Here is a 23,374-nt window from a genome sequence, read left to right as displayed (position 1 = left end):
AGTATTGAAAGGGCCACCAGTTTCTGCAGTAATACAAAGGAGACCTCACAGTCATGTGAACAAAAGGTTAAGAATGTTGTTTAATGTGCAAGGCAGGAAATCATCAATCTAAGTTTAAGAAGCACGATACTGGTATGCTGTCATAGTCAGTATACTCAGGATTTAAAAAAATGGCATTGTGAGACCTTGAAATAAGCACAATTTTTTTGTTGTACTTCTTTGTATACGCTGCGTACACACATGCATGCATTAAGTATGTATATATGTGTAAAGTGGCCTTTCAGTAACTTCAAAAATTTTCCATGTGTAGACTCGTGAAAATTTTCTAAAAGAGGAACAGATCACTACAGAATTCACTGAAGACTGCTGATATTTGGGGACTGTTTTTCTTCCTTGCGTTTCACAATGGACATGGAGTCATGGAAGTCAGTGGCTTCAGATCAAAACCACTGCATTGTATAGAAGCTTAACCTAAAAGTCTCAGTATGTTTGACACTGTGTAAATACTTTACCAAGGAAGAAGGATGCTGACAAATAGGTTTAGCTGGAACTAAAATTGTGAGGCTGAAAAGCCATGAAAACTTCCAAAAACAACATGTGGGTACCAGAAGTTCTTGATTCCTGACACAGAATTTATTTTTAACCGAGTAAATTCAGCTTCTAGCTTTAAAATGTTAATTTCAAAAAGGAAAACAAACAAAGAAAAAAAACAACAATAGTATCCACCTATTCAAATATTACAGCAATATTTAGTGTTTACAAAACTTGTCACTATTGAAATGCACCATGTAATTCTTTCTATTTAATTTCAGTGTCACTTTTGAAGGGCAGAAGATGATTTTTAAGTGAAATATACCTACCTGATTTCACATGACCTTAGTCTTAGCTTTTTGTATATTCCTACTTATTCCTTTCTATTTCAAAACATGCCTAAACTACTAGATCATCTTCACTTCAATTTGCTAGCAACTCTTTTCTCGAACTAATTTTTTGTAATTTTCCCACTTTTTCAGAATGCAGCAAGTTTTATCCTGTGTGTGTACAAATATTTCCCTGGGGGTTCCTCCTATTTCAGAAATCTACACAACTTTATCTTAGATCTCTGTTGACAATCTTGACATCTGCAACCAACTTTGTCACTTTTTATGTTCATTTCCTTCATTATACAAGGTTGGTCAGTTATGTTTCTAAACAAATTACACTTTCAGTAAAAAAAAATGGTCATCCTTCCAAACAAAAATATTAGTGAAGAATTATTCATTTTCTGGTTGGTTTTTTTTTTTTTTGAAAAAACTGCTGTGACTTTGAAAATTTATTAAAATGGTATGAAAACTTACAGAAATTTATTGAAATTTGTTATTTAAAATGCTGGTAACTTTTAATTAAAAAAATGCAAAATAGAAAAGTGAAAAATGGGTTATTTCTGATACTCTTAAAAAGAACTCTGATATCATTGTATTAATAAACTCTAAATGTTTTAACAAGCTGTAACCACACAATAATTAGGACTGCACATGGCACTGCAGATGGCCATTAGTAAAACCTTCTTAGAGCATTGCAGAGGAAGCCTTATATTTTTGAGCTTTCCATAATCCTTCTGCTCTTGGTCACCGATCCATTTCCATTGGATTATTTTTACAGGGGTATTACTGGTCAAATTTTGAATTTCAGGGTCGGGATGATATATAGAAACAGTTATCTTGGGGTAAATGTATTTGGATACAAATGTAAAAGTAAAAAATATAACTCTAAGGTTATAATGACAAGCACAATAATGGTATCTTATAAATGTAAACAGAGGAAGTCTTTACAGATGCCACTGTTATTTCACAAGTAATCCAATAGTCCCTTACCAGTCTGGCAGCTTCTAATTTGAACAAAAGTTTAACTAATTTAAGGGTTTCTTAAAAAAGACAAATATCAAGATTTTTTTTTTCATTCTATGTTAAATATTTCCCCCTTTCCATGATATGAATATGTGCATGTTACAAATCATTACGAATATTGAAATCATTTTCTTTTGACAAATGGAAACATTGAAATTTTCATGAATTCTGACTTTTCAGTTCATCATAAAGGAGGTTTTAACCTGAGTTCATATACATTTCTTTCCTCTTGTGTTAATCATCCCAAAGTGCTACAGATGTGTTTGTTAATACATAAATAAGCATTAAATCAAGAACAGCTAAGTTCCTGTGTTAGTATTTGAGAGAAATTGCAAACATGTTGGTCACACCTTATTTAGATAATTAACCGTCTATATTCTAATTCTCTCATTCGCAATTCACTCATGTCTTCATGTAGACAAACGACATAAAAACTGAAAAGGAATATTTGTTTCTTCCAAAAGCACCAATATTTGGAAGCCTGAATGCCTTAAAGCCATAGCACTTTATTTTCTGGAAACAGAAATGGAAATGGAGAGTCTGAAAGTCCCAACTGGTCTCCTTGCTAATACTAGAAGCTTTTGGCTAAGGAATTCTCCTCCATTCAATGAAATGGTTTGCTTCAGTTATCCCACAGTTCAGGCACTATTTGAAGTAGTTTAGTCCTGCCACAAGGAAAAATTTCTCCAAGAAAAGTTCAGAGTCCAGCACAGCAATGTGGGCAGCTCGGCCTATCAATGTGTTGGCGGTGTTTGGTAGAGCATGGAACACGTTGTGCCTGATCAAAGTGCAGTCCTTTGCCCCAATTAAAGGCTGAAGTAGATTGTTAATCATTTCTGCATAAATGGGACCTGCAAAAGATTTTAGATGTTACATGCCAAAGATGTCAGATCTCCTCTTTCTTTCCATGTTATACAAGGACAGTCTCAGTGGAAAATGGAAATGGGGACAAAACGCAGTAGAAAGACTTTATTACAAAGATTTGCCAAGTAACAGCATGTTACAAATGTCGTTCTTCATTGTCTATCCAGGGAAATCTAATGAAGCCCCTAGCACAGAGTGGGACATATCTCAGCACTTAGTCTTATTTCTCCTGAGATGGAAGAAAGTATTCCCGTTTCCTCTGGGGAAGAGGGTTGGACTAATTCTGTCTGTGAAGCTGGATGCAAAAGGGTCTGGCATAGACATATTACATAGAGGCCTATTAGGTTTAGACATAGAGGCCTATTCAGGTTTCTCTGGGGAATGTGATGCAAGAAGACCATCATTCTGCAGACAGCTCGGGAGTTTATAGGGGAACAACAACAGCTCAGAAAACTTCTACTCATGAACATACATTGAATGTAGGTCTGGTATATATTAGATCAAAGATGCCCCTGGTACATATCTGGGGTAAAAAAGAAAGGACTGTGTGAAGGCAACCATGTTGACTTTTGGGTTTGGGTGTCTCTACTTTCCAAGAAGTACTGCAATTTCTAGGTAATCATACATGTGAAACATGCAAAAAGTTATATTGAACTTTATTTCTGGAATTAATATCAGACTGAAACAATGGAATATTCTATAAAAGAGGGAAACTGTAAGTAACAAAGGCAATACTTGGAACAGTGCACAGCTGTGCTCACAGGAGAGCTAGGCATCTGATGGATTGAATCCTGATGTGCTTTACATGATTTTATTCCAAACCAATACGATTTTAGATCTCTCAAATTACATGACAATCATCCAAACACTACTGAAAACAAAGTGAAAGCTCATTAACTTTGGATGTGCTGAGAGAGATTTCACTGTATGAGACAATACTAATAATTCAGTAAACTAAGGAGGAGCATTGTTAAGAACTAGTTCTATTTTCATCAGTTTAAAAAAAATAATGAGGAGGGCAAGGGAAAGAATCAATAAGAAATCTTTAATCACAACCTAATTGCAATTTATATTCATCAAATAAATAACGTCTTTAAAAGCTTTTCTTGATTTTAGTCATTTCCTGTGAGAAAACAATACTTTCTTCCTTATGAAATATGCATCTGAGTTTTGATCACGCTGATGAAATACTCTTGTGATGCAACAAACTCAGTTACACAAAAACATTCCTTCTCAACAGCTTTGCAAATACAGAAACATACCTGTATGCCTGTCTTTGAGTGCATTTTTGCACATTTCTATTCTTGCTGAATGAAAGGGTACATATCTGTCTTGGGGTGAGGCCACTAATACAACATTTTTAAAGTACTGAAGACCTGTAATAAACAAATGCATTAAATACATTTATAATAGAATCATAGAATCATAGAATCCAATATGGAATCATAGAAGCCATTCCAACCCCCTTGCTCCAGACAAGGTTGACAACCACTAAAACAGACTCTAGATCAGGCTGCCAAGGGTACAATCCAATCTGGCCTTGAACGCCTCCAGAGATGGGTCATCCACAACTTCTCTGGTCCAGCACAATGATGATCAGTACAAGCAAAAATTCATGTTAAATAATACTTTAAAATCTATAGTGCAAAATAGTTAAAGAACAATTAAAACACAAAGCACAAACTAAAATTCATAAGAATAGTTTTAAAACTATTTATCCTCCTTTTGTGAGCTATTTAATACTTACCAGTGTGCATATAGGTTAATTATATATCAACAATAACAAAAAAAAAAAAAAAAAAAAAAAAAAAAAGCAAGAACTGTCTTGGTTTCAAACAGTGATTGATTAGAATCTTCACCTTGCAAATATGGATAAAATTTGCTCTTCATCTCACAGCATCTATTTCTTAGAGATAAGAGATATTAAATTTTAAAAATAATAAAAAAGAAGAAAAAATGATTTGCATCTATTAAAATGAATTAAATGATTGTGGCCTGTTATTTCTTGCTTGAAGAATATGAAATTAGGTGCAGGCTTGCTTCATCATGGAGGCTTTAATTGGGCACTAACTGTTTGGCAACTATATTCATTTAAAACTGTGCAGAAAAAAAGGCACAAATAAAACAGATATTAATATTAGAAAGAGTTGTCCTTCTCAAAAGCCAGAACATTTAAAGAAAGATCAGTAATAGCATACATATTTTTTAATCCTTGTTGGAGACGGCAATCTAGCAGAATCCTTTGGAATAACTCCCAACATCTGCACAATTACATTAAGCCTCACTCACCTGTTTTTTGGCTGAGCTGGTAAAGGAAACACTTGCGCAGATCTGCATTGTCCCTGAAGGTCAACTGCAAAAGTGACCCTGATTTTTTCAATTTCTGCATGAGCCATAGACCTGCAATAGAAATTTGACTATATTTTTACCCTTTTGCTAATTATCAACAAAAGGGATTAAAGATATATGCCTTTAATAATAAACTCAAAGTGAATTCAGTAAGGTTAGCATTTTAACTACTTATTTTATGTCTTTGTTTCCTCTTGAATTGCTAATAAACAAGGAGAAAAGTCTAGGTGTCTCATTTGGACTGTCCAGTGTTGTGGCAACTTAAACATCCAGGAAGGCTAAACATTGAGACATTCAGCTCTCGCACTACTATGTTTTCTTCAGCTTTGGAAATGCCTCTATTTACTGTCAGTATAAAGAGAAGTGGAAGAACACAGGGGAAGCAAGTTCTTCTTTCATTGCTTTACACCTATGGACTTTCCAAGAAGCAGTCTTAGACATGCAGTAGGTGCCCTCCCATTAACTCTTACCTGTACTAACCAAAGTACTGTTGTTGTAAAGGGTTCCAAGGTGAGGCCCAGAGAGGGACAGGAAGGTATGCAACTTGTTGAGGTAATAGCGAAACCTGGGGCGAGTTAGTACAGATCGGATGATGACATTACCAAGGGAATGCCCAATAAAACTGTTGGGAAAGACAGAATAATATAAATACAAAAAAACATACATATGATATTTAAATTAAGTATAAGGGAAACATAAATTGCTCTCAATTGGCCTCTATCTGGGCGTTTAGTACCACCATTTAGCTGTCATTTTAAATTTTGTTCAGCCTCACTACTCTCTACCACCTATTACAATGCAAAAATTCCGCTCGCTGACCTCAATGGCTTTTGACACAGGACAGTTTTGGAAAAGCTAATTTCACTGAACAATGCTCACAGCCACAGATAGCTACAGACAATTCAGTAAGAATGCTTACCTTATCCGGGATATGGAGAGGTTATACAACTGAATATGCTGAATAATTTCATCCAACAATCGGTCGGTCATTGTATCAAAATCAGCAAAAGTATCGGTCTGGTGAAAAAAGGTTTGAGAAAGTGAATCAAAAACTATTGCCGTGTACATATATCCCAGGCTATTGTCATTTTCAAAATAAATCATAAGCACAAAAGTAATAACTATTCTAAATTTTCTATATGAATGCTTAGTGGGGTCAGAATTTTTCTCATTCTCCTGACCTTCTAAAAATTTAAGCTCTTTGAAAACAATCATGAAATTTCACTTTCAGTTTATTACAAAAATATTCCAGGCAACATTGCAAACTTACTCAAGTATTTCTCACATCATCAGGAACAACTGGTTACTATCGATCACATGGCTGTTTGTACAGCCCATGTGGAAATTCACTGTCTTCACTGAGCTCTCAGGTGAGGTAAGGCAAAATCTTTTGTCAGAGTTTAATTGACCCTATATTGTGTTCCTAGCTTCAGACACATAACATGAGTATTAAATTTTGAACAAGATTAATCCTACACTTCCTGTACTTTTCCTGACACTGTAGAAGACAGTATTTTAAGGGGGTAAAATCACTGTGGCTGCTTCTGTTTTCTCCAATGACATTACCTCTACCTTAGGCATGATAATATTAACCTGGGCCTATAATTTATTAATAGTAAGTCTAACAATATCAGGCTGAGTGATTTCTCCTTCTCTGGAAATATTCATAACCCACCTGAATTTCTACCTGTGCAGCCTGCTGTAGGGGACCTGCTTTGCAGGAGGCTTGGACTCGATGATCTCTAGAGGTCCCTTCCAAACCCTACAATTATGTGATTCTGTGATTTCTGATTCATAATTAAGGCTTGAAGTGGCCTCACTTAATAGTGGTGAGAATTGCTAATGCTTAGCCTCTGAGCCATATTCTACACAACAAAATAAAAGCTTTTGATATTTAGAATTGAACAGATTACTATGATAAAATAATTTACATAATTATAGAATAGAATAATAAATAGAAGTTTGGTTCTGAAATTAATGCTTCCTATCTTATTATGTTGGCCCACAATATCAGAGGCAGATGTTGGTGATACGGTAGTAGAGGTTGAACCTTCCAGCCAATGTTCTGCTACATTTTATTGCTGTGACAAATGGCAGCAGAGAGGCAGTCTGATAAAATGGGGACTGATGTGGAAGTAAGTGTCTATGAAGCACTGATTTCCTTCATGTGGAAAAAATGGCACCCACTGATATTCATGGATGCTTACTGATTGTTTATGGAGAATAAACAGTGGATGTGAACACAGTGAGTCGGTGGGTGCTATGTTTCAGAAGTGGTGACAGCAGGTCACCTCTGCTGTTGCACATTTTTGTAGGCACAGTATGCAGGCTTCTGTTCATCGCTGGTGAAAATGCATAGCTATGCTGGTGATTATAAAGAAAAATACTGTTTTGTACCTGAGAATTTGATCTATCAAATAGTGTAATCGTGTTCTTTGTATCTGTTATAGTTTCCATGAAAATAAATAGGAAGCATTACTTTCAGAGCAATCTACATGCATTACACATACATGGCTGATGTGGGTGATAAGGATGTGATCACAAAATTATTATGTCATTTAATAAATGTTGTGTGAATGTTGTGTGTTTGTTATTCAACAATATCAGTAAGAGAATGAGTGCCAGAGAGAGAGACAATTTGTTGATGCCAACAATAGTGGCAATTGTGATAAAAAAACAAAACAAAACAAAACAGTATATTGTTTGATCTACACATTTACAGGCAAATCTTATTCAGAACTGTGTCATCTGGCAAATCAACAGGACTCTAAATCAAATAACTAACAAGTTGCCACAGAAACAATCATCAAATATTGGAACAGCTATTCAGAGCAAACATATCTAGTAATTAATGCTTTTGTGACACAACCCATCTTGCTAATTGCAGCTCTGGCAAAAGAAAACATGAGCATATTCGCTTTGCAATACTGCATTAAAATAAAAGTTTACATAAACTACAAACAGTCCACTAACCTCCTGCCTGTCTGTTTAGTCTGCATTGTTAATTAATGATTTCTTCTCAGGCTCATCATCCCAAATCTTTCAGGTTGTTTAAAAGTGGAAAAATACCAGCTTGGACATTAATCACAACTAAAACACATCAAAAGTCATATTTCACCAGGTTATATATCTATCCTTCAGTATCTTCAGTATCTCAGCCTGACTGAGCTTGTCAAGTAGAGGACTGCCTAAAAAAGGTGGCTTCTCCTCTCTTAAGGAAAATTCAGCTAAACATTTGATTTTGTGGATCATTTTCAGAATGGTTCCCAGAGAAGGGAAAAAAGGTGACTTGATACTTTAAAGAATCAATTATAATTTAAATAAAAAAAAAAAAAAAAGCCAAAAACCATTATATTTCCAGTGCTATAGGAACTTTCTCATCTTTTCACACTATAGGATTGAAAATTCCAATTATGACCTCAGGATAATGGTAAGTAGAGGTTCGGTAAGAGCTAGTGAGATGTTCATTGAAGGTGGCAAATTCACAGACCAACACCAACTACTCACTTGTAAGTATAAAAGCTATTGATTAAAGGGTGGAAAGTTTTGACTCAAGATTATGAACTGATCTTAAATCATAATAATGTTTCTGATTCTGCACTGGAAATCCTTATTTTATGAATAAGTGTAGGCCTCTGTTTCATAAATATGAGTTAACTGCAAAGAAGAGTGTTGAATTCATTTTTGTTGCTCTGCTTGGACTGGCAGTGAATTTTCCTGAAAGACATTTCTTTATCATTTAAGAATATAAATCTCACAAAAATTCTAACAGGTGAAATAATGGTTGATGCACCAAAAGAAGCGGACAACACCTTCTGGATATATTTTACATCCTCCAGAGAATTTAACATCATTAAACATGCTGCTTTCTGTTGGTGTTGTGTCACTCAGCATCCAACAGGCAGAGGTTGAAAGGTTTCAAACTCACAAGACAAATCAATTTTCTTTGTGTAAGTTCTAGTCTTTTAAGTAATAACCTAATTGCTTTTGACCTCAATGCTCTAGATATTTCCAAATGGGTTCAATCTAACCATTTTACACAAGAACAGGTATTTGAGCTCAATCCTACTAAAACTCATTGAATTCCCCAGTTCTACTGCTTAATCCAGCTTGTGAAAGCCTTCCTGAAGCAACACCAACAGCTTGTAGGAGATCTAATGGAAGACAAAATTTAGCTCTGTACTACCTGATTTCTTTCAGACATTAGGAAGTCCAGTTTTCCACTAGGGAGTCCCAGTTCTATAAAAGTCTTTACCAGCCGTAGATCTGCACTGTTACCTAGAAATGAATGACACTTTATAAGATGTAATTTGACAGAAAAAAAATAATTGAGACTTGATTCAATACGTTTGTCTTCTAATACACCTTTGCACCAGGAAGCTCTTGCTAAGTGCTGCCATGACAGCTTACCACACCATAGGATCATGCATTGAAACAGTGGGAGAGAAAGAATGTTGACATCTGTGCAAGGAAGGCTGGACCTCACCTTCTGCTTTTGGGCACTACATGAGCTGCACAGTATGGAGGACAGGGCAAAGATTGAGCTCAGAATAACTTAGTCCCCTATTTTCTGACCGGGTAGATAAGACAAGGGGTCATGAAAAGGCAGATATCTGTCCCTTCCAGTTTGCACCAAGTGATAATACCAGGTACACCATAGACCTTCAGGGGTCATTTGCACCTGTGGTTTGGGTATAAGGATGGATAATCACATGCAGAATAGCCTGCCTCTCTATACTTGCAATTAGACCTGGTTCTGAAATGCGGTCTTATTTTGGAAGGTGACCAAAATGCTCCAATTTCATACTAGACTAGGGGTATTCTGCTATTTTGCTGGAAAAGTATGGACTTTTATGAGAAACACATTACTGCCATTGGGATATTAAATGGCAAACAATGCCTGAATAAGACAGGAAGAATTTCACACTTCTGAGGCTATGTCCCTCCTTCTTTGTAGTCTCAAGATTAACACCTTCACCTAGCCCACTGAAACCAATAACTTTAAGAAAAGTATCAACTTTAACATATCCATTTTCAGCTTAAAAAGTATCCATTCAAAATATTCCAGGTCAGCCTTCCACTGCAGTGAATATGGATTATTCTTCAACATTCTAAAGCCAGCAAAAATCTTTCCTACAACATTGGTATACTTTGTTAAATAATGTTTTCATCCTGGTGGCGTAAACAACCAAATAAACAACTGGCTAAACAGCCAGATATCTCCAAAAAGACATGAAGAGTTACTGTAATATACTGTACACTGAAGGACTGACGTAATTTGGTGCAGAATTCTGCCTAAACAGACAAAAATATGCTGCAGTACTCATTTGTTAAATACTTAATATTCTCCTAGAATTTCTTTATTATAATAACGTAAAAGCTAAACTCTATGATAAATGTTTTCGTTAGACTCTGTTCTTTCACACTTCCTGTAGATCTGCATTCTTCACTGTTGCTTACACCAGAATGACTCTTGCATACAGCAGGTCTTACCGTCCAATCCATGGACACAGACAACCAGGTGAATTCCATCTTCCAAATTTTCTTCCTCTTCCTCTGGTGGAAAATACGGGATATCAGAAGCGAGTACAGATAAGTCACTGTACAGAAATCCTTCAATCTTCATTTCTTTTTTAAATTTTTCTTTGGCCTGATAAAAACTGGAGAATACATTAATTAATCACAGTAGAACTGGGTATTCAACAGCCAACTCTCAAACTAGAAATGACAAGGTTCTATTCTGATCGGGAGAAATCAGGATGTAGAGAAGATAATGGGCTAAGAAAGAGCAGGGGGAAAAAAGAATCTGTTCTCCAGGTACCCTGAATGTCCATTCTCCCATTTTCTAGTTTCAGAAACTGAAGCTAATGCCCTACAACCCAGCTGTGATCCCCTTTCATTGCTTAGTTAATCGTTAAAATTAAGCAGAAAAGAAAAACAAGCTATGGCACTACAATTATATAGGATCAATACTCATGTCTGGGTAACCATGACTTCATAATGATGGGCAAAATCTTAAAGACTATATGCACACCCAAATCTCACTCATTTCCATGAGGTTTAAGGACCTAAATTCTCTGAAGATCTTGGGTATCTCTGTGTTTCTGTGTCTCCTGTCTGCTTAGACTATTTATTATGTATAAATCATATGTCTATTTGGATTACTTAGACTGTAATTTCTCAGGTAGCAACTGTCTCTGAATACAAGTTTTCATTATCACAGAATCATTAAGGTTGGAAAAGACCTTTAAGATCTCTAGTCCAACTGGTCACATACTACCAATATTGCCCGCTAAACCATGTCCATAACTATTACATCAATCTTTTCTTTAAATACGTCAAGGGAAAGTGACTCTACCATCTCCCTGGGCAACATGTTCCAATACCTCACCACTCGTTCTGAGAAGAAATTCTTCCCAATATCTGATCTGAACATCCCCTGGCACAAATTGAGGCCATTACCTCATGTCCTATTGCTGTTTCCTGATAGAAAAGGCTGATATTCCCCTTGCCACAACCCATTTCCATATTAGGGCCCTGAACTTTTTCAAGGTGTCATGACATGACAGCAACATTGATTAATTAATCAGACATTCTTACTTCAGCATCCTTTCATTGGCCTCTTCATCCACCTCATTTGAATGGGAAGAAACAACTCCAAAAGAGCCCAGAGGCTGACGTGTGATGGGAAATGCAGCCTGCTTTGCAGAGAAGCCAACCATCGCAGGGGTCTCTTTGAGCACAGAAGAAAAGGGAAGACATGTGGCCGTGCAAGAGACAGAGAGGTTAACTACATCAACAGCCTTTCTGCTTTCCAGTGCTACCCCGTCCATTGTCACCGAGTGAAACCCAGTGCCATTAGCTACAAGTTTCTGCCCTTGGTTGTCAAGTTCCTGAGGATATTTGTCCTGGCAGGATTCTGCAGCAGGATCTGCTGAGGCAGGTGAGTCGTTGAGCTCAATTTCCTGTAACCCCTGCATTTCTGCATACACCAGCAGGCTCTCATCAGCAAGAAAGCTATTGCATTCTCCTTGCATTGAGCCAAATTCTGTTGAAGTCTCTGAAGGACCTGAAACAGGATTACAAATATGTGGTACCAGCTTTATGCTTTGTGAGAAGCTGTCCTCTCCTGTTTTTCTCACATTGATGTACAAGTCTTGTTCTATTTTTAAGCTATCCGGCTTAGATGTATCCTTTGGATCTGTAATGTACTTATCAAACTTGCCTATACTTTTGTCCAAGTAATTATTAGCCCTTGGTGTTTTTAAGCTGCACTCATCATTGTTCTCCAGTGATTGACATTCAGAGTCATTATCTCTGAGAGGATTACATGCAGGTGGTTTTGCACATTCCAAACTACAGTAAGTCTCTGAGAAATCTTCCTTTGCCTCCTCCTTTTGTAGTTCTAGGTTGTCATGACTGTTTTTGGCAGAGAGTTTGGGAGGTCCTCTTGGTTCTAGTTGCCCACTTTCAGTGGTGAGCTGACACACAGAAAAATCCATCATTAGTTGACCATCTCCATTCTCTGTTTCCCTGCAGCTTTTCAAATATCCTCCTGAGTCTCGTGAGGTTGCTTCAATGCGTTTAGATATGTCCACGTCCTCCAAAGGCTCCTCTGGGCTACTGATCTGAGGAGCTGAGACAGATTTAGTCAGTTTGGTAAGCTCCACTTCTCTCTCTTCTTCCTCAAAGGGCAAAGAACTAATGGATGTGAGAGACGCTTGTATCCCACTGGGCAGGCTGGTATTGCTTTCTGTGTGCCCACCCTCCAGGGAATTCCGGTGGATGGCATGTCTCCGTACCAAGTGGTGCAGGATCTCTCGATCACTGGGCAGTTCCAGAGCCCGGCTCCGAGCATCGGACCACGCCACTGAACTTGGTTCACTTTCAATGCCCGAATCTGATATAATAGAGGAGGATCTCTTTATGACCCCTGACATCAGGGTAAATTCTTCACACTCCTCAGTTCGTTGCTCCTTCGTGAACAACTTCACCTCCAAGCTGTGAGAGGGCAAAGCTTTCAAAACAGGCTGCAGAGGCTTGCTATCTGCATCTGGTGTTCTTTCAAGCCTGATGAATTCACTCAATTCAAGCTCAGAACTGAAATTATTCTCAGGATGACCAGATTCAGCCATTTTATGTATTTCAGTCCTGCCTTCCAAGCCATCAGTTCCACACGCTCCACACTCAATCTGAGCACTGACAATCAACACGGGCTCACTTTTATGGGCACCCTTATTGCTAGATTTCTTCTCTTCAGTGGTAATAGCCACTGAATGCCTATTGTCTTTTAATAAAACTTCCTTGCATGTTTTAGACTCCTCTGATATGCATTCTGTATTGCTTAGCTCTGAGACAGAAGTAGTTTCCTTACTTGAAACATAAATGTTTTCAGGTATCCTTTGGCCTTCTTTGTTCGCTGTACATACCTGAGATGTGGAGTGCTGGTTTATACCCTTGGCTGCAAAAGCAGCACCTTTGGAATCACTATACAAGCAAGGATTCCCGTTTATCCTGTCTGTGTGTATTAGCAAAGTACCTTTCCCAAAGTCTCCTTTCATTTCTACAGCGTCATCATTTGATGCAAGATTTTCCTTCTCGTGTATTGTATCAATTTGAGTATTGGCAAGAGCCTCAAAATCTGGAAAAGTATCCAAATTCTGGTCTGAAAGAAAGAAAGAAAGAAAAAGAATTTGTATCTGCAACTTCCACTCAGCACAGTATACTACCCCAGTATGATATGGGACTTGGAACAGTGATTGTAAGGCCTAGAAAAGTATGTATAATTATACTATATAAATTATCTCTACATTAGAATATATTACAAATGCAAATGCCAGAGTTCATTTAACTGGTATTATAATCAGTAAACAAGTTAAAATTAGGCCAAAAATACAGAACTGTACAGAGGGAACTATAATTTATTGATACTATCTAAACTGCTAGTTTCTAGCACTGATAAACCAACCAGAACTGGCACTTTACGTTCCTACTGTTGTACCACATTATATGTAGTGTTGATCTTGCTTGTGAATTAGCTTATTACACAGTTTAATGGCTTAAACATTAGTAATTATGACTGTCAAAATTTAGGTAATTTGATAGCTCTGGAAGAGTGGAAATTCTGAATAACAAGCCGTATTTACTGGACCATGGTCACTTATGGTATTAATATGTATTACCTCTCTGCTAATCTAAATAGTTGCTTAAAAAGAAGAAGGAAGCAAAGACTAAAAGGTTGTACTTCAGTGTTGCAGAACTAAATATTTTCTTAATGAAAAATCTTAATAAAAAGTCACCTAGGCACTCCAGGGGAAATTATTTTTAAGAAAAGCAATACTGCCTTTTGGGGACAGTGTTGGTCTTCATAGAAATTGTAAGGCTTTTAGTTCTGACTTTTCTTAACACTAGATGTCACTCTGGGTATGAAATTTGTTGCGCTGTTTGTTACCGTACAAAAATCCAATTTTTTTTCTTTCTGTATTTTGCTTCCAGCCCTTTCAACTAAACATTGTGTTAAATGAAAAAAAGTGTGAAGTTACAGTAAATAATCTAAAGTCCAATATTAAAAAAAAAATAATATGACTTCAGCTCTATTTTGTAGAGGATTATGCTCTCATCCTAGGAAGAGCCAGTTCAAGATATGTGAGATCAAATACCTTGGGCTAGGAAAGTCAACTTCTCCAGTCCAGCTGTCTCATGAAGCTGCACTCAGGGTGTTTCACTCACCTTTGCAAGGCAAATCCATGTACCTATCTTCAAAAATAACAGGAAGCGTGTTCCAGTCCCCATCGATGTCTAGGCATTCTGCTGGCAGAGGGGGCATGCTGGTAAAGTACTCTGAATTACGAATTTCTGTAGAAATCTGTGCATGACTTTGGATCCTGGCAGCAAAATGCAAAAGAAATTGAGTGTTTGAATGGTTAACGTGCTGTTTATCAGTCACTCCTGCAAGCCAGGCAGCAAAGGCAGTTAATAATAGTGCTTTTCAATTGCTATCATTGTGGACTATAAGCTTTTTCGAATGGACAGGCAAGGTAGGAAAAGTTGAGGGGTTGCCTTCCAAATCAAGAAGTAGATGGACTGCAAGGTGATCCCTTTGAGAAACAACCAGGAACAGGTTGAGAGCATGGGGGTTAAGATTAGGGATGAGACCAATAAAGGACAGCTGGTGGTCAGGGTCTACTACAGGCAAACTGACCAAGGGGAGCCTGTTGTCAAGTTCTTCTTGCTTCAGCTGCAAGAAGTGCTGTTTTCACAGGCTTTTGTCCTGATGGAGAATTACAACCACTCAGATATCTACTGAGAAAACAACACAGTGAGCTGCAAGCCATCCAAGAGACTCCTGGAGTTCATTGATGATAACTTTCTGGATTGGGTATTGGACAGACTGACCAACCACAGGTGAAGTGTTACTGGATCTAGTGCTCACAAATGCAGAGGGGATAGTTAAAGGCATTAAGACTGGAGGCAGCTTGAGCTTGAGCAACCATGCCTTGCCTGAGTTTGTGATCCTAAGGGGTGTGAGCCTGGCAAAGAATGGAGTCAGGATTGCATTTTGGCAGTTTTTCAGATTATCAATGGTAGGAGCCAGGTAATCATCATGTGCTAGTTAACTAGAAGAAACATTCTTTATATGAAGAATTACTCAGATAAAAGATTTGTAATTCAGTTGATCTGCCCTCATGCCAGCATGGAAAATTCCTACAACCAGACAAAAAAAAAATTGTGCAAGCCATCATATGGGGTTCTTTAGAACACAATTGGTGTTGACCATCATTGCTCTTACCAGATATTTTTTCATCAGAGATAAGCGAGTCACTGGTTGCTAAAACGTGACTCAGGGAAAAGTCACAAATGTCTAAATGCTCATTCCTGTTTGCATTAATATCTGGGTATTTGGAATTGAAACTTAGCACCATAATTAAGTTCTTATTGACACTAATAAATAGCACCAGCATTTATACTAAAGGCAATATGTAAAAATTATAAATGTTCTCTGAGACCAATTTCTGGCACAAGAAAAATGAATCATTAATACCAATAATTTTCTCTGTGAAGTATTGGGAGACTGTGCCACCTGCCATCTTGTGTGTTACCCAGTCCATTTGAAATGGTATTTCTTGTTGTACTTGAGTAGTAAAATACTGCCGTGCATGTAGGCGTGGCCTAACATAGGTCAGGCTGGACAGGGCTCTGAGAAACCTGATGTATCTGTAGATGTCCCTGTCTATTGCAGGGAATTTGGATCAGATGGTCTCTAAAAATCTCTTCCAATTCAAATAATTATATGATTCTGTGATTCAAGGGACTTACAACAACATTATGGGAGGCAAAAACAATTTTTTCTGGCAACAAGAAAGACAGAATTGGGGAAAAACTATGTTCATATTTCATAGAATCATAGAATCACCAAGGTTGGAAAAGACCTAAAAGATCATCCAGTCCAACCGTTCACCTATTACCAATACCAATATTTGAAGTGTTTGTATAGTATCTGGCACACTGAGAGTTGACTTCATATGGAACCTCTCTGAACCCAATTAAAACTCCCTGCTGGCACTCTCACTAATAATACTCTGGCAGCCTTTCTACCAGAGAATTATTCTGCTTTGCTAATTGCACCACATAGCCCAACCAAAAAGAAAACAGGATTCTGACATGAAGCCTGTATAGACCAATTAATGAAATTTACTGCAATTGACCAATATTTAGCATTTGCTAAATTATTTTATTTTTTGTATTCTCTCACCTCGATAGTCACTGAGGAAAAATTATGCTTATCTACAGGAAAGGATTAGCTCTATGGTTGTTTGGAGAAATAAAAGCACTTCATGCAATTAGGCTTCCCCCTGTGCAGGGTTGTGTTTGCTTAGATAAGGCCATGAATGATATTTGCCCTAACAACAGGGTCCTGACATGGGGCTTTTCTTGTACGCATCTCACTTAAAACATGACTTAATGAGGACTAAGTGATCATAGTTTGGCCCTTGCAGCCATGACTCTGCTCTAATTTGGCAGAACAAGGTAGCCTGGTATAACCAGTTCACTGATGAAGTCACACAGCTTTCCTCCAGTACCAAATAGGTCTTAATGTTTCCAGTGATAGCTCTGAGAAAGTCATGTTCTACTTTGCTCTTGGTTGGAAACAAATGTCTCACTTTAGCCCTATCATCATGACAGGATTGGCCATCATGGCCTTTTAGCCACTTCTGAAAGGTTTCTGTTTCAGTAATGCTGTAGTCCTCCCGTGTTCATGCAGATATCATCTGGACATCCCTCACTGTTTTAAAATTCAAATCTGCAGAGCTTTCCTTGAACTCTGCCTTCAGAGTTTGAGTCATGAGCATTACCCATGCTGTGCATTTGGCTTTATAGGCAGTAAGAGGTGTCAAGCAGAAGGAAGTAATTATCTTGTTCATGTTTCATAGCATATTCTTGCAAATGCAGCCCAGTGCAACGTTTATTTTCCCAGATTGTTTTGCACTGTTGATTCTTGGTTGAACTAGATGAGGTTTTTTCCAACCTTAATCATTGTATGATTCTATGATTCTTAATCGATTAATTATCAACCCTGAGCTCACATCAATCTTTCACTTCCTCTAGCTGCTGTGGTGGTTGTCCTCATTTGGTGCTGGATCCAGTGAATGCATCTTTGCACTGACCGTATAATAAATCAAGATTCTACAGTTATAGATCTTCACTGCTATGGAAAGTAGGGATAGACAAAGTATCTGAATAAATTCATGAATGCCTACACCCAAATATATTACAAGGAAGAGTAGAAAACAAACTCATAAATGTTATTTTCTTGTTATTTTCCAACAGTTACCTTCTATTAAGATTTCCATTATTAAATCTGGTAGAGGAAGTTTATGAATTTAATTGAACAAAGACATAAAAGATGTTTTTGTCTGCCCTGATATTGGTGGTGGTGTTGTAGATAAGCTCTAAGATACATGCATCCAACTGGGAAATGACAAGGGAAAGAGGATCTCCTACATCCTATCAGTAGAATGCTCTTGCTACAGTGTTTTAGTCATTCCCTGAATCTGAAAGTAATGTGAGAGGGGGAGTAAGAAAAAGAACTCTCTTATATGAATTATAAGAGTTTCAGAAATAGTCATCTCTGAAGCATCATCTTACTTTGGACATTGCTTTCAATGGGTTTACTATATGGAGCTAGAATAGACCTGGTGACTTCTCTCAAAACAACCCCACCCATAAACAGCAGAAAAGCTCTCATTCTTTGTAGAAAAATATATTAAGCAACTATATTTTCAGCTATATCAGAGGCAGGAGAGATTCAATCAGTTACTCACAGGCCTTCCTGGAATGTCAGCACAGCAAGTTTATTGTGTTCAGTGTAGAAGAAGGCTTCTGAGAATCTCCTTACCTGGGGAAGAAACATGGAAGTTAAACCTAAGATCTGCTGAAAGGTGCCAGGTGCAATTAAGCTAAAAGCAGAGCAAAGACTGTCAGGACTAGATTCCTTAATGTTTCATTTGCTTTGCACCGCTCTGGTGTCAGAAAGAAAATAAAGAGCTCAACTCTGCTTTACTTTTCCATTCTAGTACAAAGCTGTTAGTGTTGTTGTATATTTTTCTGGAAGAACTGTCCCTTGATAGTAAACTGAGATTTTCTTTTGTGTGTCTTCCCACTACTTTCCTTAAAGTGTCAAATTTAACATTTTTCTCTGTAATATTAAAATGAGGAAGACTTCTTCCTTTCCCACTGTACAAATCATAGCAACAGTGGAGTGAGTTAATAAATTAGAACAAATCTTTTCTATGGGATCAGTCACAATTCCCAGGATATTAAAGGGAGTTTTACACATCAGCCCAGAAGAGAATAAGCCCTATCATGGCAGAAACATATCAGCCTGCGTCACTATACATACAAATTGGAGCTCTTCAGATCTCCTCAAGGACAGTAGATTGGATAATCAATTAAAAAAGTAGTCACAGATTTGAAGATCTGGCAGAGGATGAGTGCAAAATAAGCTATAAAAAATTCAGTGTTGCTGTCTGATATGGAATAAGTGTTGAGTTTCAGTCAATCCGTCATAATGTGCCATAGTAATGAACTGTTGAGCTGCAGCCTATACATTACTATGAAAATCTGTAAGAGCCATCTCTATTATGGTGTCAGAGAATGGCAGTGAAAACCACATGATAGGATCTCAGCACATCAATAAATCCCAGCCATATGTCAACAAATGACTTTTCTAATAAAAGAAGGACTAACACCCTTTAAAATACTGCACTTTTTTATCTGGAGCTCTCAAACTGCTTTACATAACTGGGAAAGTACTATTGCACAGCTTACATGGAGAGAAACTGAAGTATGTGAGGATACATAATTTGCCACAGGTCATGCCAGCAGTAGGCATCCATTGATACTGAAATTCACCTTGCTGGAGCTGGGGGTCAAGTTATGTTCTTTGGCTGATGAAGCCATCCTGGACCTCTCAAAATGAAGGGAGACCGAGCCAAAATAATGAGGGAAGTCTCAACGTTGTTCACATCTTCCTGAATTTTATGTCTACCTTTTGCAGGCATTCACATCCTCTCAACTCCATTGACCAGACCTCCAATGATAACTTTAACAACTACCGGAATGGAAGCTGGAATGCTAACACCTACACTCTAGATATCTAAAGCAAAGCAAGATGAATCCTATCATTTTCTGTATGCTCCTAATCTACTGATTAGATCAGCCCAGGAGCTCAGCTCAGCTGAAGTGATGTAAATGAAAAGTGATGAAAGTGATGTACATTCAATAACCAAAAAAGTCCTCATGGAAGGCACAGCACTTGCTCACTAATCAGATAGGCAGATCTGACAAAGTCAGTTCAAAAGGCAATCATTCTTGTGTCTTCTTTATTACCAAAAAAATCCAATTTCCACATGAAGAGTATTAATATTTCATGCTGTGAAACTCACTAGGAGAAAGGCAGTAACTAGTTGTCTATATGTGACTTAGAAGAGAGCGTTCCTTTGGTGTAATTCTGTGCTTTGAGAAAGAAGCTGAAAGAAACCCATCTTTTGGTTATTTGTCATTGTGGTGTTTGTGACTTTTAAAACATGTTTATGATTGCTGCGTAAGTAACCAATATGGGGCATCTCTACCTCTCTTTCCACCCACCTCATGTTTCCTGCTGGATTCTGGTGTTCAGAGTACACTCATTTAGTACAACATTATGGGTACCATAATAGCAACATTTTTCCGATATTCCAAAAATTGAAATCTATATTTAAATCCTCTTTTCTTGTCTTTGTCTTACTCAATTCATCTCCCTTAAATATTCATAAAGGCATAAGAGTAAGAGAAATATCCGTCCATATACACCATTAATATCATTCAGGAGGTTAACATTACAGAACTTGCTTTTAACTTCCTAACATTACCCTTAGCATATGATGTTCTTGAGTCAGATAAGCTGTGACTTCTGGATGAAGTGTTGCCACCTCCAGGAACTGGGTCCACAGGGCCAGAAGGTGAGAGCAAAGCCAGGAGAGGTCCTTGCTTATCTGTTCTGCTATCTTCTCTGGATTGCTCAACAGCTGCAGGGAAGAAAGGGCTTTTGAGAACAAGACAGTGGCAGGATAGAAAATCAATTAGCATGTTAGATGATGTCCTTTTAGAAACAACAACGTTCTCCTGACTTAAAATTATTACTAAAGCACTATTTTACCCAAAATCCTGTAAGTGAAACTTTTGCTCTCTAAAAACAAACAAAAAAACCCCCACACCGTAGTTATGCAACTGGAGAGAAAGAATATAAAGATAATCATGGGATTGGAGCATCTCTTCTTTGGGGAAGGGCTAAGAGAGATGCTACAGTTCAGCTTGCAGAAGAGGAGGCTCTCAGGACCTCATCAGTGTCCTTTAATATCTGAATGGAGAGTGCAGAAAGGACAGAGTGGTGCTTTTGTCAGTGGTGCCCAATACCAGAACAGGAGGTACTGGACACAAACTGGAACACAGGAGGTTCCCTCTGACCATCAGGAAGCACTTCTGTACTGTGTGGGTGATGGAGCACTAGTACAAATTGTCTATAGAGCCTTCTCCTTGGAGAACTTCAAAAGATACCAGGACAAGGTCCTGGCCACCCTGCTCTGAGTGTCTGTGCATGAGCAGGAGTTGGATCAGATGGATCCAGAGAGACCTTCAAAACACCTCCATTCCTTGATTAGGTGAGGTGGGAATAGCCTCAATCTTTACAGAAACTTTACTGTAAATACATTCCAAACTAACCACCAGATGGTGCTGAAATAATAAATCAAAGACGGAGGAAGGAAGGAAGGAATGAAAGAAGGAAGGAAGGGAGGAAGGGAGGGAGGAAGGGAGGGAGGGAGGCACAATGTACATTCATTCTGAGAGTTTAGCTGCCTAGCTGGGCAGTAGCCTAGCAATCCTAGCAATGCAGGTCAATTCTCAAGGACTTCATTCCTCATTGCCCATGGGTTAAAATGGTCAGTAAATACAACTCTGGCTATTCTGTTCGTGTACTTTGTGGTGTGTAGTCTGGCTTTAACAATACTGTTAGTCAAAACAAATTTAGAAAATATTTTGGAGAAATTGTTATGTTTGACCATTTAAAAATCATTTTCAAAATTAAAAAAACATGAGCCTTCTATTTTTTCCTGTTTTGAATAGCTACCGTGTCCTTGGATTAAATACAAAACAGGGCAAAATTCACCTTCTCCTCTTCTTTTGTTTTTATTTAATTTAAAAAATGGACCAGACCCTGGTAACACAGTGGTAATGGGAAACTAACCCCATGGGCTTCCTTCTTTATAGTTTTAATAGCATTTTGTTTCTTTATAAATGACTGTCCTTCGTACTTTCTGCTGAAGAGAAATGGTTTCAGTTCACATTTTCCCAAAGGCAAAATACTCAGAAAGCTTGGCCAATACTCTTCTGAAAACTGTACGGAGGTTCACATGACTTCTACACTTAATTGCAGAGATGGTCAGTGCTATTGTGTCCCAACAACATTGTACAATGCTTCATCATTTATGTCTTATTCTCTTAAAATTCAGTCATTAATCATCAAAGGCTGTGATTTTGGGATGCTAATGCCAACATTTTTAATGGTATACATGAAAACCATAATAAAGTTCTTATATCACTCTAGCTAAACAGCTGTTGTAGCTATTGTGTTCTCCTATCTGTTATTACTCTGTTCCCAGAAATTAAAAAAAAAAACTGTCTGGCTTTATAAATATGGCCATGCAAAGCCAGTCAACACGAGAACAAGAATTGGACAGGAATTTGAAAATACAGAGAAATTAGACATGACATTTTCTGATATATGCCAAGTTAATATGAACTTTCTTGAACCTACAGGTCTCAAGGAGACTCTAGATTATGTTGTCTGACCTCTAAAGGCTTCTAAATTTCTGCAATCCAGTTGAGCAGAGACCCATAACTTACACTTCTCTAAATTTAGATGAAATCAAATTTATTTCTAATAATCCAATTTCTGATTTGAAATTAAGAAATTTGCTATTTCAGTCCTTTTTTTTACATATGGCTAAAAAACATTGTCTCACCGCTTGTAACTGCAGTGTAAATACAAATGCAGTTTGATTTTGTTTCAGCTCCATTAATTGTTATTTTGTTGTTCTTTCCTATGCCGTCTTCCTGCTAATAAACTGAGCAAATCAAAAGTATTAAATCTCTGATTATAAAACATTGTCTCCAGTGATCAGTTGGCGTTTGCATTTCTTTCTGGCTCCCTTGATGACTGCATATGTCTCACTTGAAATCAAAACTGCAGAAGTTCAAGACAGTAATTCAGTTACTGCTGTGTCAAAATCACTTTTTTCTTCCCACAAGCTTCCTTAGACATTTAGGTGTTTTTATTTGAAAAAATGTGGCTGCACAATCTGCCAACGGGTATTCTCTCCTGTCAGCACAAAAGTTGTAATTGCAATCTACCCCAAATCAACTTTTGTGAATACTATTGACATTCTGCCTGAGCTCACTGAAGGATGCTGAAGCTTCCAGCTGGTGAATTGTTGAAAGTAACAGAAACATCATGTAAGTGAATAATCAAAATTATGTGAAATTATTGGTGGAAAAGAAACATCCAGCAACTTTCTTCTGACACCAAATTACCTTTCTCCCTACTCCAATGCATGATTGTGCTGTGTCACTGTACTTAAAAAATAGACTTGAAAAAAAGCACCGACTGATTCTGTTAAAGACAGTACCTGCAGCTCTGCACAGAACTGAGATAACGTATCTTCCACAGGTAGTTCCTC

General features: G+C 37.6%; 1 protein-coding gene across 1 annotated transcript in view; it reads right to left on the bottom strand.

Moving 5' to 3' along the window:
* Positions 1–2,531: 2,531 nt before the first annotated feature.
* FAM135B (family with sequence similarity 135 member B) overlaps positions 2,532–23,374 on the bottom strand; it is a gene marked incomplete at both ends in the record, with an annotated part of 120,339 nt that continues 99,496 nt past the window's right edge. Inside the window, 12 exons of the mRNA XM_079533365.1 lie at positions 2,532–2,737; positions 4,013–4,126; positions 5,040–5,150; positions 5,570–5,721; positions 6,019–6,116; positions 9,286–9,377; positions 10,593–10,759; positions 11,700–13,764; positions 14,829–14,983; positions 18,422–18,495; positions 20,510–20,665; positions 23,324–23,373. Of these exons, the coding sequence (XP_079389491.1) occupies positions 2,532–2,737; positions 4,013–4,126; positions 5,040–5,150; positions 5,570–5,721; positions 6,019–6,116; positions 9,286–9,377; positions 10,593–10,759; positions 11,700–13,764; positions 14,829–14,983; positions 18,422–18,495; positions 20,510–20,665; positions 23,324–23,373 (3,440 nt within the window). The remainder of the gene's footprint in view (positions 2,738–4,012; positions 4,127–5,039; positions 5,151–5,569; positions 5,722–6,018; positions 6,117–9,285; positions 9,378–10,592; positions 10,760–11,699; positions 13,765–14,828; positions 14,984–18,421; positions 18,496–20,509; positions 20,666–23,323; position 23,374) is intronic.

The sequence above is a fragment of the Tetrao urogallus genome (assembly GCF_951394365.1).
Source record: "Tetrao urogallus genome assembly, chromosome: 3".
NCBI classification, from domain to species: Eukaryota; Metazoa; Chordata; class Aves; order Galliformes; family Phasianidae; genus Tetrao; species Tetrao urogallus.
This window is presented reverse-complemented; position numbering and strand designations above follow the sequence as displayed.